The 19,056-nt window shown below is 35.4% G+C and overlaps 1 protein-coding gene across 5 annotated transcripts; it reads left to right on the top strand.

Moving 5' to 3' along the window:
• Positions 1-60: 60 nt before the first annotated feature.
• Positions 61-18,422, top strand: LOC122052605 (folylpolyglutamate synthase-like). 5 transcript variants are annotated; one of them, XM_042614202.1, is made up of 17 exons: positions 1,957-2,091; positions 3,868-3,988; positions 4,080-4,146; positions 4,334-4,399; positions 5,563-5,672; positions 8,491-8,551; positions 12,116-12,199; positions 12,447-12,503; positions 12,923-12,983; positions 14,417-14,463; positions 14,607-14,684; positions 14,895-15,050; positions 15,364-15,648; positions 15,752-15,830; positions 16,596-16,748; positions 17,854-18,050; positions 18,332-18,416. In XM_042614202.1, exons 2-17 carry the CDS (start codon positions 3,888-3,890, stop codon positions 18,389-18,391), a joined length of 1,662 nt encoding a protein of 553 aa, XP_042470136.1. In that variant the 5' UTR covers positions 1,957-2,091; positions 3,868-3,887; the 3' UTR covers positions 18,392-18,416. The 5 variants fall into 5 exon arrangements, with proteins under 5 accessions (XP_042470135.1, XP_042470139.1, XP_042470137.1 ...); XM_042614201.1 differs by lacking the exons at positions 3,868-3,988; positions 4,080-4,146 and adding an exon at positions 61-357 and having other exon boundaries at positions 1,931-2,091; positions 18,332-18,422; XM_042614203.1 differs by lacking the exons at positions 3,868-3,988; positions 4,080-4,146 and adding an exon at positions 931-954 and having other exon boundaries at positions 1,931-2,091.
• The last annotated feature ends 634 nt before the right edge of the window (positions 18,423-19,056 follow it).

The raw sequence follows: 19,056 nt of genomic DNA, 5'->3' as shown, positions 1-19,056 counted from the left end.
CTGGGCCCCACGGCTAGTTCGGTATTTTATCGAATAAATCGACGTTGGCGATGAGTGGAGACCACGTTGCGAATAAATCGACGTTGTTTTTATGAGATGCTTTGATTCGCCCTCGTCCGATGCCTTTGCCTTCCTTCGCTGCCGCAACTGCTGCTGCTGCTGCTGCTCCATGTTCCGTTGCATCACCACCAACCGCGTCCAGCTCACCACAAATCTTCAACACCTACCTCGCCACTTGCCTCAAGTTGAGATTGACCTCCTCCTCCGTTCGCACTCTGCTCCCCTTCAGTCGTCGCCTCAAAGCTCGCTCCTTCCTCGCCCCCGTCTTCTTCCGCTCGCCTACCCCTCTTCCCACAGGTATTTCTGCTAGTCGCCGTCCTTTACTGCTAGAAGCGTTTCTAGGGATTTATAATTGTGGCTCTATTAACTACTTTGGGTTCTCTTATTCTTGCTCTCCTTTTTCCGGCCTTGCTCTCACAAAACTCATGGTGGAGGATTGTTAGGGTTGAGTTGCTGTTGTGGAAGTGGAGGTATAAGTGCCGCTTTTATGTTCGCTTTACTCGGGTGGATGAATAGGAGGGAAAGGGAAAAAGAAATGCACATAGAGAAAGCTAATTTTGTCATACGTGTTTGATTTTTGTTCAATTTTTTTTTTCTCCCTCCTCCTTTTCCTCCACCCGTCTAAACAAGTGTCATGTGCGTCGTTGAGTTCGGCTGAAAAAATTTGCATCTTGAGTCTTGATCATATTGATTTTTTGGTTTTCCTCTTACTTGGCCGCTCCTCTTTTTTGGGCCCTTGTCTTCTAAAATTCAAGTCGGAAGATTGTTTTCATATTGCCAGGGTTTAATATACTGTTGCAGAAGTGGAGGCGTAGTTGCAGCTTTGTGTTCCCTTTATTCTGGCGGATGAATCAGATTCGGAAGGAAAGGAACAATGACTGCTCATAAAAAAAAGTCGTCTTTTTTCTCCATATGTTGTTTTTGTTCCTTTTTCCCTCCTTCTCCCTCCTATTCATCCATCCAACTAAACAGGCCAATGATGCTAATGAGTTCGGCTAAAAAAGTTTGCATTCTTGATCATCTTTTTGTTTGGTTTTCCTCTTATTGGCGCGTTCCCTTTTTTGGGTCAAGATTGAAAATTGTTGCCTGTTGTTTCCATAAACGTGTATTCTGCTAATAGATTCTTAGGGTTAATTTTTGTTGCAAAAGTGGTGGTGTAGGTGCAGCTTTATGTTCCTTTTAGATGGATGGATGAATATGAGGGAAAGGAACAATAAATGTACATAAAAGAAAGAAACTCATTTGTATTCATGGTGTTATTTCTGTTCAGATGATTAGTACCATTGTTCAGATCATTTTATGAGTAACTTGGCCAAAGTAACTATTCTATAATCTAAGTTCAAATTACTTCTAGTTTTCTCATGTGTAGCATCCTTTATGCAGATAATGTTAATATATTATTTTTTAGGTCCCTCATTAATGTGATTTAGTTGGGTGGCGATGCTAAACTTCTATATACTTCCCTTGTAGGCTTATATACTAGAGAAGAAAGAATATAGGTTCATGTCAGATTGCTAGTTCCTTCTTTACTTTTTAATTAAATTTTTATGCAGTGAAATACTGTCATCATCTATCTTAATTGCCTAAATGACAATTTAGGTGGTGTTTCTAGAACCCCAATCAAATTGATTATTATTATTATTTTACATTTTTCCTTTGTAAGATTCTTCAGGATGCATTTTTCTTGTTTGAACTGTTGAACTGTTTCATTCAAGGTTAAACTAATTGAGATTGTGAGATCATGTTAGCATATAACATGACATGTTTCTACTAGATGGCTAAAGCCAAGACTTCTCTTTGTTGGTATTCAGTCTTAGGAAGTGCAAATAGATGTTATGAGTTGATTAAACACTTGGTCATCTATTTACAGATATGGGAAGCAATGGGGTTCTTCTAGGAAAGGAACCTGACTTAGTTCTCTCCTCTTCATATGAGGCTGCAATGAAGGCCCTTTCCTCTCTAATTGGTGGACGCAAAAATAATGTTAAACCCCCAAAAGGAAAATTGAATGCAATGCTTGATTATTTAAAGGTAATTTGGAGCTGATCTCATTCTAAATATTGTAGTTTTTAAATGTATTCAGTAATTGAATTACAGCTCATTGTCTTCTGTTCCGTGTGGTGGATTGGCTATGATATACATACACAGTTGATCTTGAATTACTTAGTAAGACCTTTTCCATGTTATTCTTAAACCTGGGTGGGGAGCAACAACATTGGTTTTTTCTTTTTGCCTATAATGTTTGTGAACGAGACACTCCATGAAAAAATTATGCTGATAAAAACAGCAATGTTAATACATGATGTAAGAAATATCGTCAAATCAGATCTGGTAGTGTGAGAAGCAATGCCTAGTGTTAAAAGGTTTATCATTTCTGTAAGAACTAGGCCATGCCAAGTCTAACATAATTCATGAAAGTATAGACCCTTGTGCATTATGAAAATATTTTAGATGAGAAGTGACTTTTTACGTTGTTGCCTTTCTCCATAATTAAATTCCATGGCACGACTCATGCAATCTGTGTTAATCTTTAGTTGAGCACTATAGAAACAATATTCATGTTTATGTCTGAACCCTTTGTTTCCCATAGGTTATTCACTTTTAGGAATAATATAAGGAGACTAGAGTTCCAATTGCGTATGAGGATCCATATAGCCGACTACACTTAGTGGGATAAATGCTTAGTCCTTGATGTATAAGGAGATCAAAGTCTTTTGTTTGTTTTTTCCATTGCAGATGTTGCTATAATCATCCGCGATTATTTTGCCAACAATTTTTTTTTCAACGTGTTACATGAACTGGTTAGTGGTGGAGGGATGACTATAATGAAATGAACATATAATGCTTGTCAGGGTGATATGGTTCAGGTTATCTATTTGGTGATAAAATCAAAACCAATTTGAAATAGTTTGGTTTAAAAATTCAAATTGGAATTAAATTATAGTAGCAGGGATGATCTAGGCATAGAAGTATGTAGTTTCAGTGTCTTTCTGTCGCGTGCAAAGCCGGAGATAGGTCTCACATGTGGAGTGGGAGAGATGGGCAAAACTGATTTTGACAAGGGTAAAAGTTGAACAAGAGGAGGTTTCACAAATTCAAGTAGGAGGAGAGAAAGAAAGAAAAGGTGGATGAGGAGATAGGCTGTGCCAAGTCACTTGCCTCTCCCTAAGGGGGAATTTCTGTTTGGAAACCGATAACCCAGAAAGGTTAGGTCTGATACCTTGTTAAATTTTCGGAAAAGAAAATATTGTATTGCATAGGTATAATAAACTATTACACAGTATACATTGACCCCAACCCAACCTAAAAACAGCTAGTGTTTAAATCTAGAACTCATAAAACCTAATATTCTTTGACAGTGTTAATGGTATGAGGAAAGAAAGACAACGTCAATGGAAAATATGAGTTCTTGACTGATGGATGAAGTCACACTTATGAAGGAACAACTAGAGAACAATGTTACAAATATTGGGTGTGTATTTCCATCATGAATGGAAGGATGAAAATAATGGTCAATATGCACATGATGAACTCAATGAGGGTTGAGGATGGTTGGTGGCAGTGGAGGTTTCAACAGGGTGGAGGATTATAGGAAGGGAACCTTTAAAATTTGTGGTGCATCGCGGAAACAGTAGAGAACTTTACAAGTTTTGCTACTTTAGAAGTTTCACTTTCAAATGTTCACGAGATATCATAGATGGATCTATAAATTAGAATTACACTATAGGTTCAAGGAACCTTCAGTAGATCCATGCCTAATGACATCTAATTACTCTATCTTGGGATGCAAATCATTGAGTGCAATAGCTTGGGATGAAATTGATCCAATGGAGATGCCTATAGTGGAAGCGATTATGCAGAGTGTTAGAGATTCTGCATTGGAGACTGAGACTTGGGGAGGTGAAGACATATTCTTTAGAAAATGCAGGTATTTGTAGGAGATATGATTTCACCTTAGCTGTGTCCATTCAAACTAATGGAAGGATGGAGTGGATAGTTGATACTCTAATATGGTTCAGATTGGAATACAACAGTGGCGAGGTTGAGCAGTACAATCTATTGGTGCAGGGACAGTCATCGAAGGAGGTACACCATGAGTAGCACTCTTTAGCACTTTCTTTCTTCTTTAACTTGTATGATTATAGTTTCATTGGTTTCTTTATAGCTTTGTGATTACATGGTATATTTCCACTCTCTTTTATTGCTTCCTTGCAATTCAATTTTTGCAGATAACTTAAATTTATACCATTTTCTTTCTTTTTTTTTTCTGCAGATAATAGGTGTGGAGAAGAACTTAATTCAACTCAACATTATCCACATTGGTGGAACAAAAGGAAAGGTGATTCTTGTGTGATTATTTGGTTTTTGTTTTTTTTGTTTCATCCATTGCAAATGTCAGGTTCTATGTTTTGAAAATTGTTTCACTTAGTTACAATTTTGGTGTGATAATTGATTATTCTTTCCATTTCCAATATATTGATAATTGGGTAGGCACTTACCAATGAGCAATACAAAAATTTGCCAAGTATAATCTATTGTCGACCACCTCCTCACCTTTTAGAGAAAACCCAAATAGATTTTGCTTAATTCTTTAGTTCTTTAAAAAGCAAATCTGGTTTAGAATGATGACAATAACATGAGAGGCCAAGTACTATTTGGTCTTGTTTTTATGCTAGGATAGAGTGAGGAATTGGAAGTGATAGAATCGTGATTTATGTTCTATGCCACTGATGGTTTCATTAATGGCATAGACTTGCATTTTGCTGAGACAAAAAGACCAAGTCATGAGCCACCAAGACTATGCAAATTTGGACCTCCTCACTGATTTTTTAATACTGTATTGTGTATTATATGCATGCAGCAAATCAATACAGCTGTGCTGGCATCATGAAATGAAGGGGAAAAAAATTGAAATAAGGACTGAGAGATGAATATAACCAGAAAAATATTATTTGTGGATGAATTGAACAAAATGAATCATTTAAATCACTTTGGATACTGACCTAAACAGCCTTTCTTAAAATTCTTGCCTCGAATACATGATATCAGCCTGGTCCCTTTTCTGAATTTTGAGATTGAGAAAAGATCTATGGATTTGATCTGTACTTGATCTTGAATGCCCAATTAGTATACTATCTTTCTTCCTATTTCTATGCACTAGCTTGCAGTAAGAGTTAAATTTGTTTCAGTTTGATGCTTCTTTTAGACCCTAGAAAATTCTCTCATCTTTTTTCTACATAGTTAAGTGAATATGATGTTTTCTGGTCAAACAGAGTTTTCTGCTTTCTTGGTTGATTTATGATACATGCTAATGAGTAATATGATGTTTCCTTTATCTTTTCAAGATATGTTACCATGTCATAGCATCCTAATAAAATTGTTTAATTTGTATTTCCTGTTACTCAACAAGTTGCTTATCATCTCTTGTAAGTATGTTTAACTTGATTGATTTTTCAATGAAATGGTACAAGTTGTTCTTTTCTTATTGATTGAAAATTCCAGGGCTCAACTTGCACATTTTCTGAAGCTATTTTACGCGAATGTGGTTTTCGAACAGGACTTTTCACATCTCCTCATCTTATGGATGTGAGAGAAAGATTTCGAATTAATGGGTAAATGGACTCACATATTGTTTTGATCTTTCTTTTTATTGTAATTGGAGGGGGATGCCCCTGCCAAATATATTTATTAGGTAGTATCTTTATCTTCATGATTGCATATTAAGAGATGGAAATATTTCTAGTGATATAAACTTGGACAGAGTTATAGAAGGATAAAATCCATGTAGCTGGTTCCAAATAGATAGGACTGATAATGGCTTGTTGAAGTTGTTCAATAAGCGGAATGTTAACAAACCACACAAAGGAAAATAAAAAAAGGTTATCAAAGGATAAACAATCATAAATTGTTCCATCCCTGAGCAGTTTTGATAAGCTGTCAACATAATGGATCTATTCCTCTAAGATTGTCGAAGATCAATTTTCTCTTGCACTATTTTTTCGATGATCATCCTAGGATGGGTTGGAGCACAAGTAGTGTTGTGAGACTGTTACCTATCATAAAAGGAAGAAATAGGAATAAGAGTAGATGGGTACTATCATTGTGATTCAGTGTAAAAGAATTAGGGAGAAAAAGCTAGGGAGGCTTTCTCAATACTTAAATAAGTGATTAAAACCAGTTGATTAAACTTAAGCTACAAGAAATAAGGTTGTCAGATTTTTCTTCTTGTAATTAATCATTTTAAGGAATTTTTAAATTGTCAATCATATCTAACTATGAAGGTTTAGGAAAGAAATTGTAAAATAAGCTAATATAGATTCATACCATACACGGAATGATTTTCATGTCCTCAAATATGTAAAATAAATGTAATATTATGTCTTATTGCATAATAAATGATAAATGGAGCATGATATTCATTCTGAAAAAGATGACTATAGCACATTTACTAAAATTTATTAAATATTTTTATTTCATTTTCTTAAGAAATGAAAAAAATCTGCAATCAATCATTTCATGGTTGGCTACTTATAGGAAAAAGTCACCATTGAGTTCCTTCTCATCATCAAGCATGAGTCTTAATGGGTGACACAATTAAAGAGCGGAAGAGGGAGATGAAGATAATGCTAAATTAACAGAGAAGGCAATTTTGCCATGACAAGAATTCTTCATAGTCACTATCGACTTTCCCCAATCATTGACTTTGATTCTACATGAGACAAGATTTCTTCTTTTAGTTGAATGCTCTTGACTCTTGGTTACATCTTCCTCACTGATTCAGCAGTTACATCTTCTTCGCATAATTAAATTTGTTATGCATCATTGTAGAGATGCCATCTTCTCCTATTCCTTTTGGATCGTGTTACAAAAGATTCATGGGTTCTTTCTCCTTTTATAATGTCTTGGGTTTAATTTACATTTCATTATGTTCAATTTAATGGGTTAGGTTTAATTGTAACAAACAAGATTGTCAACATATCGTGAATGATTTTGGTAAACTTTTGAATCGTGAATTCAGATTGAAAAATGAATGTTCTATTTAACAACATAATATTATAGGTAAAGTAAATTGATATTGATTCATGATAAAGATATACAGGTTAATATCTTATATTGTTTATAAATTATTATTTATTTCCCTTTACCAAGAATTGAAATGGAGGAATAGGAGATGCTATCATAAAATACTTTTGAAATAGAAAGATCATTGCCTCCACTATTAATTTTAATATATATCTTAATAATATATTAACACAATTGTGAGAGAAAGGCATAGACGACAACTATGCTACAAAAGAGAGGAATGAGAGATGATTTTGACAAGACATAACTTTTAAGTCAATTGATTTCACATTCATTGTCATTTTGTATCGATATGATGGGAAATGAATTTCTGACATACATTTTTTAGGACTATAAAATAAGATTTTTGTCAAATTGTATTGACTCATATCATCACCTTTCTTTTAAATTTTGATGTATATGTATGATAAGTATTTCACATCTTTGTGTATATCCCATGATCATATCCCGAACATTTCTTAGTCCATTCCTTTTATCACAGTTCTTTTAAATTTTGGTGATATGAATTTTGAGTTATTAGGCGATGTGAGGCTATAACAAATACATACATTAATAGAGGAAGAGGGGTACCAAAGAAGACTCGAGTTTTAATAGGGGATTGAGTCTAATGCCATAGGAGGATCCATATAGCGGACCCCACTTGGTGGGATAAAGGCTTGGTTGTTGTTATGGTTGTTGTATGATTTTGAGTTATATTATTTCTCATAACCATGATTATATCCCTAACAGTTCCATCCACCAATGTGGGCAAGGGCATCCATTTGGACTAACTAAAGTTTACTATGACTAGGACAGTGGTTTCAAAGATGGCAGGCTGTGTAATCCTCTAGATGTAAAAAAGCAGCTGGCTCCAATACCACTTCATGTAGAATAAAAAAGTGGAAGTTAGGAGAGAGAGAGAGAGGGATGGACGAGAAGGATGAGAGGAATTCAGTTTATATATTAAGATAGCATAGTATAAGTCTATAAGACACGGTATGTGGCCTTTAGGTGCATAGGCCTCAGACCCCAGCTGTTCAAAAAGGCAACTACCTGCAAAAAAACCATTACTTCGTATTAAATCAACAACTAAGATAATCCTGTTAGTAAAAAACTACTACACTTGTACTACATCACCAGAGGAGTATCCTTTTATATTACCAGACAGTAGGATCAAACAGAGGACCTTCTGCTTCACAAGAAGTTTGATCGAAAGATTGCAATCCAAAAGTTCCAACCCATATATATATATATATGCTTATGAATATAGCATTCTCAATTTTGCCTCAACGATTACCACTTTCTTTTAATAATTACGCTTAATACAGATTGTTGTTGTTATATTGGGACTTATCGGTAACTATGCAGGTTAGACATCTCAGAAGATAAATTTTTGTATTACTTCTGGGATTGTTGGAACATATTGAAGGTATGTTTATATTATTTTTATTTTGAAAAATAATGTTCATGTCTTCTTCATTTATTGTTAGATTACTGTATTATTCAAGGATCAGAAGGAATGTGTTATTAACCCAGCAAAGAATCTTGATACTTGAAAAGTATTTTTTTAAAGAGATAAATATGATAAATGATTCTGAAATGGTCAGATTGGAAGCTGTTTCACAAGATCTTACAATGTGATTCCCTCCTAATATAGAATTTGGGAAATGTGTTCTGACAGCCTTACAACAAATCTTGTTAGGACTTTTGCGTCCGGCTAGAGGGAGGTGAATAGCCTTTCTTTGATTTCTACCTGCAAATTTTTAGCGGAAGCAAAACCAATGGAAATGAAATAACGAAGAAATGAGAAGGCAATGCTAACTCGATTTACTTGGTCTCTACCTCCTTGAGGTGAATAATCCAAGGCACACACATACAATCAAGTTTCACTATGATCTTCTCCTTCTCAAATCAAGTACGAAGGTGGAGACACCTTTACAAGATGATCTCTTCCTCTTACAAGATGAAGGATGAGCTTAGGAGGAAGAGATTGTGAGTTGTGTAAGCTTGGAGATCACTTGGAGAGTTTAACAACGTTTTTGCATCAATAGATATATTTTCTCCAAGCTCTCAAGCTTTTTATATTTGAGGCTGAAAACCTCGATCACTAGTCGACTGATGTATGCATCAGTCAACTAGTAGCAAGTAACAACTACTATTCTTTACGAAATTTTCGGGAATTCGGCGTGTCATCAGTCCAACGACATTATACCAGTTGATTGGTACTTGCATCAGTCGACTGGTAGTCAGCCGCAACTCTCTGTTCGTTTTAGGATCAAGTATCAGTTGATTGGTGTGAGTACCAGTCGACTGATACCTCTTAATGTGAGAGTGCATACCTTCAAGCATGATCTTTCATACTTGAAACAACCCCTTAGCTTAGACTTATACCTTCAAGCTGTTCGGTCCCGCAGGTCGACATGGTTTTGGTCTTCCTTTGTTAGCCCACATTGGATTGTGTTGAGGGCCTTGAAGTCAATTTGGGCCTTTTTCTTCATCTCCAAATTCCAATTTTCTTGGTCCATTGGAATTCCGGTGCTGTGGTCGACTGGAGTCTTGTATCTTTTGGTGACGCTGAACCATTGGTCGAAGTCTATCTTCAGGTGCACCTCCATCCGTTTTTTCTTGTACGGGAAATCGTCACCGTTAAAGAGGGGAGGATGAACGGTGTTTTATCCCTCGTTTTGGGCCATGAACCTTGCACACAAAAGAGGAAAAAGAAAAGAAATCCCAAGACTAGGTTTTGGATTAGCAGTGTAGGAGAAAAATAAAGGTATTAAGGCTCGATTGGTGTTGCACCAAATCAGAGTAGTTTGCAACAAAAAATTTATCCAAAGAGGTAATTATACCAATTTGGATTTTATCGAAAAGCTAAAAAAAAACGAAAAACAAGTATTAAAAGCAAACAAGATCACCCCCTTGCCTGATTAGTGGTTGTACTAAATCAGAGCGGTACCTGCTCTGATACCACTTGTTGGATCGAGTCACACATGAAAGGGGGGTGAATCACGTGGTTTTGAAAAACTCGTTCTTTTCGATTTTGAAAAGTAAAGTATATGCAGCGGAAGACAAAAAAAAAAAAAAAAACACAAGTAAGAACTCAGAATCAAACACAGTCGGTTTACTTGCTTTGGAGCCTTCGATGACTCCTACTCCAAGACTCAGGTCTCACTGACTTATCGATGGGTAATTCACTAAAATACCTCTTCCGGAACCGCCAAAAGAGGAAATCGAGTACAGAGAAAGTCGGAACAAGTGTAACACACTACACTTGTCCTTTTGCAAAACTTAAGTATAGAATTTAAAGTTACTAAACACTTTTTTCGAAGTTGGTCGGCTCGAGCTCGGTGTTTGGGCGGCTTCTTAGCAGTAGATGAGCATGGCAGCGTTGTAGCAGAGTTGTAGCAGGAAGCCGGAGCGTTCGGAAGTCCAATCGGAAGCGTAGATGATCATATGAGTGTTATATCTTGAAGCTTGGTTGAGTCCCCCTTATAAAGGGTGTGGAAGGCGCATTCCATACCCATTGAAGGCGCCTTCAATGTGACAAACTCTATCCCGACTTCGCCGTGCCTTATCTGTGACGAGGTCCAAAATTTATCTCGCGGAAGGCGCCTTCAAAGCACTAAAGGCGCCTTCTATGAACAGTTCCAAGATGCCTTCAGTGATTGAAGGTGCCTTCAATAATTTGTGTTAGTCCAATAAACTAAATAATAACTTGCAAGACAAGTACTGACACAATAATACTGAGTAGTAATTAAACCTTGTCTTCCCGAGATCAGGATCTAGTTAAGGTCTCAGTTTAGGGATCCAAAATGGTCCTAAACTAGATCAACGCCTACTGTCCCTCAACCGGGACACATCCTCACCGACTCACTCTTCTCTAGTGACTTACCTTACCAACTTGCAGTCGGTTTCACTAGACTCTTGACCTACCAGGTCTTCATGCCAATTGTCAGGTCCGCAGACCCAAGTGGACTTCTGCCGGTTGTCCAACGAACTTCCTGCCAGATATCAGGTCGGCCTGTTGACCTATCTAGACTTTGCACCAGCTATTCGGTCCCGTAGACCTAACTAGATTTCAGCCTGGTGTCTGGTTCTCCAATTCCTACACACTGGGGAAAGTAGTTAGACAAACAACACATCTAATTTTAACCTATTTGTCATACATCAAAACTAGATTATTAGTACAACCTACACCAACACAAGCATCTTCCATCAGCCTTGCGTCCTTAAGATACTTCCGAGCCCACGACTCCTCATCCTTGCGCTTGCCTTCAAGTGCTTCCTTCAGCTCCGTCATGTTAAGTCTTCTTTTGCCAAGACACCCCTGGACTTCACCAAGAGCCACACTCTGTGACTTCATTGCCAAGACTATCTTCTTGGACTTTCCTTGCCATACCTGTGCTTTCCTTTGTACCTGCTTTCTCAACATTTATGTTAGATCACCAACATTGTCTAACTTAAACTTATTTAACCAAACATCAAAAGTAAATAATATCTGGAGCAAGATTGCACTAACAAATCTGTCCAATACCTATCTACTTTTCAGTTTTGGGTGCCATGAATTGTTGATACAACCTCTATATACGTAAGGGCATCTTCATTCATTCAGTTTTATACACATCAAAGGAATTTCTGGGTGTGATGTAGAGGTCACAAGAAAGAAAGCTTCAAAGGGTAGAAACACAAATGCATTGAATATTTATATTCATGGATAAAAAATTAATTCTCAACATTTTCTTGATGGTGGAACCTTGTGGGTGCGATGTAGAATCATACAAAAGTGAGAATCTTTCTTATCATATATGATCATTTAACTTATCATATATTATCCTGAGAATAGTTACATAGACTGCTGATCCTGTACTTTTGACTCAAAGGACCATTATTTGAGATGGATATTTCGTCATCCTTATGGTAAATGGAAATCATGTATACAACTACTGAATTGAATCAGTAAAAGATGCTTATCAAAGGTTATTTTTTTTTGTAGGAGAATGTAGATCAGAATTTGCCTATGCCTCCATTATTTCAGTTCTTGACAGTGCTGGCATTTAAGATATTTGTCTCAGAAAAGGTCAGCATGTTTCATTTCCTTTTGGGCTAACTATGCACAAGATAGATTAATCTTACATAGGCAATAAGATTATTATATTTTCCAATCTTTTCAAGAAAAAAATTACTTCTTCCAACTGTTTGGTAATTGTTAGTAAACATGTCCTTCAGTGAGCAATATGTATTACATGACTGGATAGAATATTTCATTTTTTTATACAATAATTTACTTCTTTTCTTCATTTATTTCTGAACCTGTTGGAGTGCAGGTTGATGTTGCAGTTATTGAAGTAGGGCTTGGGGGAAGATTAGACTCCACAAACGTGGTATTTTTCCATATTATTTTTGTTATTTTTGTTTAATCATACCCTTTGCATATTCATCTTGCAAGACTTTTATTCCTGACCTTTAATGTTTATATAAGCTTGACCTGTACGGCTGTACATTATGATTTCTGTGACAGTTAAAACTTCAATTTTCACGTGATTAGAATTAGTTGAGAAACAAATAATATATTTAGTATTAAGTTAGGATTTCTTGGAAATTTTATTACGAGAATAATGTTCACTTTGACAGGCATTAAACATATTTCTCCATTTACTTGTGAAGTTTTTCTATGAACATTTGCTAATGATCCCCTGGAATACTTTCTTAATATGATACTACATCAACCTTAATTTCTGTTCATGGACATTTTAAACTTCTCATCTATTCTGAACATTGAGCTACTTAACTATAATTTTAGGTTCAGGAGCCTGTTGTCTGCGGAATAACCTCAATTGGAATGGATCACATGGAGATCTTGGGTACATTTTTATCTCACACGAAGCATTTTCGTTGCTAGCTCATTGGTACATGCATCCTTATGCATCCTTGAGAGAAGTTTATTTGTCTTGATTTTGTAATTAACTCTATATTGTCAATACACTAAAAAAAGGATTTCTTAAAGACAAATTTAGTCAAAAATGATAAATGCTTTTGGATTCATGTCCATCCAAGAAGAATGGGAACTGATGGGATAGTTGCCATCACTATGTACAGGGGTTATATTGATTGATATGTCAAAATTGGCTAGTTTATTCAGGATAAATTGTCTGTATCATTAAATATGTTCTCATTTGTCAGTCCATTGTTGTCATATCAGTCATCATGTTTGGCACAAGATAACTTGCTATGACCAGAACAAGGAAAAGTCATGTCACCAACATCTATTTTCTTACAGTTAGCTAAGTGGGAACTCAAAAGAACCCATCCTTTGGTGTACTGAGGTGTTGGAAGTCTTGCTTGCTGGTCAGCCAGCAGAATGGATTGTACCCATGCCAACCAACACGGCTTGGGATTTGATACGCTAGTTTTGACTCATCTGCTTGGTTCAATTATATCATTCGGAAAAACTTGTGTTGTGCCTGAAAACAAAATTGAAATACCATGTTGCTTTTTAAGTACATGATATGTGTCATTTCAAAAAATTTGGTTTGGTTCTCACCTTTTCAGTTTGACTGATACACACATGTCGTATTGACAATTGGTAAGGATTTGTCCATGACGACTCAATTAGTCCAATGCCACATTCTTTCTGTTCCCTTTTGATTCTAAAGATTAGGTTTGACGTGTGGGAACATTTAGAAACTCAGTTTTCTGTATTCAGATCCCCTCGCCTTAGTTTCTTGCTCAGTCTCTTTGTTGGTTTTTACCAACAAATCAATTTATTTTTGCTGATTCTAGTTTTAAGACAATTTAGTGCATTTCTGACAAAATCTGTGGATTCATGGTGGGTGGACACTCATGACTCTAATGACCACAAATATCCCTCATATCTTTTTTTTTCAATATTGGTATCTATGACTAAAACAAATTCAATGGGTACTGAAAAGCAACCAAGTGATTACTGAAGCAAATTCAACAGATGTATGTTAGTCACCAAAATTGTTTTGGACAGTTTGTTCACCTACTGATGAACTCATTTATCATGACATGAATCTTCTATATTTTTGTGCCATCAATGCTACAATCAATATAAACCATTGTTGAGTTTCTTATGTTTTTCATTGTTTTGTTGGAAGTTTTTCTTTTCCTATTATCAGGGATCTAATTGTAAATATTACCTCATTGTAAATATCAAATATCAAAGGTCCTAAGTCTAATTTTACATTGATGAATAATGAAAATAGATATAAGGGGGCCATGGGGCCATCATGGGAATCTAACCCTAATAATCTTCTGCATTACTCCTATGTAGGTGATACAATTGGGAAAATTGCTACTTCAAAATCTGGGATATTCAAGGTAACAGTTCGTCTATTTACTATATGAAATTGGTCAAAGGATAGTATTTTCAAATAGATTATAATATTCACCAGTTGTGCACTTATAATTCTATTACATTTATCTTTTCAAGAGTTTGCTAAAACATTATCTTCCACATGAAGCCCAATGTTCCTGCATTCACAGTACTTCAACATCCGGATGCAAAGTTAGCACTTGAGGAAAGGGCAAGTGAGTTGATGGTAATTTTCAGACATAATTCATTTGGAAAATCATACTCAATTGAAAAGTGTAAAAATTCTAGGCTGAAGCAAATGTTATCAGATTAAAGTCACATGATTGTAGTAAATCTTTACGTCTTATTGCATCAGAGAGCAGTGTGCAGTTTTGTTTCCATTTGTGTCTATACATTTTCCATGGAGAAAAGACTGATCTAGCGCTCATCGGTACAGATTCCTCTAACAATTGTTCCACCCCTTGATCCAAAAATGATGAGAGGATTAACACTTGGATTAGCTGGAGATCACCAATTCATAAATGCTGGTCTTGCTGTAGCACTATGCATAAATTGGCTTCAGAGAACCGGGCATGGAGAACTTGTTCCTCAGGTGAGCTCAATTAGTGAATTATGAGTAGTAAAATTTGATATCCATTACATATCTGAGTTCTGTTGCCAACACATCGGAAAGGATTCAGCAGATGAATACTCTGATGTGATATATTTTTCTCATCAGGAGAAAAAAAAAATTCCATGAGGAATGGTCTTTGCTGTGGTCATTGACATGGTTCATGTTGATTTCTTAAAGTATATTGGCAAGATCGAATTCTACACCTTGAGAATCAATTATGTTTCAGATATTATTGTGATTTTGCTGATAAGATATAGAAATCTGTTGGATGGTTTATCAAATTTTTCACTAGGGTTACCCAATAGAAGAACTGCCAGAAGCATTTCTCAGAGGTCTTTCCACTACTAGTCTTGGTGGACGAGCTCAAACTTTTATTGAGAAAAATCAAAATTCTGGTGATCTTGTCTTTTATTTGGATGGTGCACATAGTCCAGAAAGCATGGAAGTTTGTGCAAGGTGGTTCTCAAATACTGTCAAGGAACCCGTGCGTTCATTGACTAAAGTTATGAATGATCATGTGATTAGCAGTTTCCATAATAACAAGCATTCTAATGAATTTACGAGATCAACAATGAAGGTGAATGTCATTGATTATACATATGATAGTTATCCTCTTATTTCTATTGAGATGGATATGTTGAAAGTTTTGCATTTTGGTGCATTTGGTTCGGTTTTTGCAGGTTCTTTTGTTTAACTGCATGGAAAAGAGAGATCCTCAGCTTCTTCTTCCTCCGCTTATCAACATTTGTGCTTCAAATGGTATCAACCATGCAATGCAAGAAAAAAGGATAAATTTTCTTTTATCAAATTTGTCTTCTTGTTATCTGAGCTGACGTTGTTCCTGTTCTTGGCGCTCATAAGTTATAATCTTTGGCGGGATATTAATTTCCACTCATAAGACTTCTTTTTTAATATTTTTCATGGTTGGTGGTATTCACATAACATTATCGCGGATGCTAGTTGAATAACAGTCATATATTTATTGCCTTTTGTATTTTGAAGACCCATGTTGGAACTATGATATTGGTGTTAGTCCCATGTGGAGACTGGTGTCCGTCCCATTGGACCTCTTATATACTTACTGAGTTTGAATTAAGTTCTTGTGGAAATTTAGGGGAAGATTATGATATTTGTGTTAGTCCCACATCAAGAGTCATGGACTAATAAGGTTGCTTATTATCTAATGAGTCGCCAATATTAGCTTGAGCTCAGGCATTTTGGTTTGTTCATTCAATACTTACCAAAGTTAATAGGTTAGTTTTCTAATCTGAGGTAGAATATTACAGGAAACATTACCCAAAGTGTTTGTGAATATGTGTGCTTACATTAATTTGGACTTGACCTAATTGGCTTTGATAGATCATGGTCCATCTTTGAATTATAAAATGATGTGTATATAATTGTACCATCCATAGTGTTCTTTCTATTTGATTCTTTAATGTTTGTAATCACATATTTATTTGGAAGAGTACCACTTGAGGATTTTCTCCTCATTCCTGATTCTCTTTTAACATATTGTTTCAGGTGTTCATTTCTCGAAAGTCATATTTGTACCTAGCATGTCAGTGTATCATAGAGTTGATTCTGGGTCATCCATTGTGATACCCGATTCCCCTGCAAATTTATCATGGCAGTTCATCCTTCAGAGAACATGGGAGAAACTGATCCATGAAAAAGGTGAAAGTCCACCTTTTCTTTATTTTTATTATATTTATTGTGTGAAAATTTAGCCATATGTCAATCAAACTGTGTAATCACCATTACATTTTCAGATATCAGATATAATCTAAAAACCAATCGTAAATTGATTAGATTTAACAAAGATTTGCAATCTTGGCATGATACCGACACTAGTCATCTATACATCATGCATCTTATAGTGCCAAAACTAGTATGGATTAGTACACAACTGTCTACTCAGTCACTAACATCCCTATTTATAGATCTTACCTCCAAAATTAGTGGCCGTTTATAAACTTAAGTTGAATAGAGTGTGGATTAAATGAGACCACAATTCTCTTGTTTCTTCTATATTCTTCTAATTTGAGATTGTGGTATGGTACTGATACTAATCCAGTATAAATTGTGCGTCAGTCTTCTAAGTTTTGGACAATAATTTCACATCTCCCTTGCATTTTTAGCGTCTAGTTTATCTTCAATTTCTATTGTCGTCCATTATAACATATTTTTATGCCTGAAGGGTTACTGGCAGGGAAGTCCTGAATTGTTCACACTAATCCTAGGGAATGGTAATTCAAGCAGTACAAACACAGACCATTTGGAATTATGTGGTTCACATGTTGGTCTTTGCCTGAAAAAACATCACATACCTCCGACCTCACAAGATAGTAGAGATATCGAGGCGACCATTGTGTTATTTCATTCATATTTGACTTAATCTGGATTTAATTAATATTCTCACTCTGAGGCAACATATAATCTTAAGACATCCTAATCTGACCATCTAGGTTGTCAATTTATACCTAGGGTGATACTGTATAAATAATACACTGCATGCTGGCCTGAACACTACCAGTCTGAGATGTTAAACCTTAATCACAGTTTCATCTTTTTGGTTATCCAATCAAATTACTCATATAAAGTGGAACAAGACTACAATAAACATAATTAGGTGGTCTTTTCATTTCATTTTTGGTCAAATTTTATGTTGTATGATCGTATCTTGTACAAATAATAATATGCAAGCACAGATTCTCAGATTCCATCTTGCATTGTTAATCAACGTGTCTTTATCTTGTATTGCTTTTCTACATCTTGTCAGATTTTGTCAACGGAAATGGATCCAGCAAGCAGCAACTCGATAAATCACTAGTTCATGAATTTCATACTCGAGAGGCCATGGAAAAGTGTGGTGATGTTTTAAACGATCTTTCTTGCAGCGCTGTAATACCATCCTTGCCATTGGCTATAAAATGTTTGAGAGACTACGTGAAGGAAAATCCCACGCTTTCGCTTCAGGTAAAGTCCAGCACATAGTTTTTAAAGTTCGGTTAACTGAAATAACAGAGAATGGAACAAGAATATGTATTCCATAAAAGATTCATAGAATGGAGTAAAATGGACTATTTTCATTCCTAAGAATATCTCTTAACAGATGTAAACAATGTAAGAGATTTATGAAAAGAATATGGTGAATGCTGGAATAGATTTGCTTAACTTATTTGAATTTGAAAACATTATTTTGTTTATTCTGACAGAAACATTTCTCAAATTCTTTTTTTTTCCCTTCACTTTTGCAGGTTCTTGTCACAGGTTCATTGCACCTGGTGGGTGATGTGTTGAAGCTTTTGAAAAAATGACTTGGGATACTAAAACTAAAATCCCTCCAAACTTGTTTTTGGTTTCTGTAATATCATTCTTCTCTTTAACCAATTGAGCTTGTTTTGGGTTCTGTAATATCATTCTTCTCTTTGACCAATTGAGCTTGTTTTGGTTACTGTAATATCATTCTTCTCTTTAACCAATTGAGTTTGTTTTGGGTTCTGTAATATCATTCTTCTCTTTGACCAATTGAGCTTGTTTTGGTTACTTTAATATCATTCTTCTCTTTATCCAATTGAGCTTGTTTTGGTTACTGTAATATCATTTTGAAGAAGGATGATTTGGGAATCTCATTACTATAAATAATTATCCAATCAACTGAAAAGAACTGTGTAATTCTTGCTCTTTGAGGTACTGTTTGTAGTTTTATACATTTTGTAATTCAATTTGAATAGTTTTGGTTTACTTCCTGGGGAGAATAAAAAAATTATGTGGTGATTTTGCAATACATGAGAATACAGTAGAAAAAATAATTTTATGTTAATCAATATCTAATATAATGTGAATGAAAAAAGGTTTTAAAGTAGCGTTTTCAGCTTGGACATTGTTATACTACAAACTTTACCATAATCTTATAATTGTTTCATCTTATTCTAAATTTAAATTTCACAAATGTTATCATTGCTTTAAATTATTTGAAAAA

This window comes from Zingiber officinale, chromosome 3A (genome assembly GCF_018446385.1).
Source record: "Zingiber officinale cultivar Zhangliang chromosome 3A, Zo_v1.1, whole genome shotgun sequence".
Classification (NCBI taxonomy): domain Eukaryota; kingdom Viridiplantae; phylum Streptophyta; class Magnoliopsida; order Zingiberales; family Zingiberaceae; genus Zingiber; species Zingiber officinale.
The sequence above is the reverse complement of the archived record's forward strand: the minus strand, read 5'-3'. Positions and strand labels throughout refer to the sequence as shown.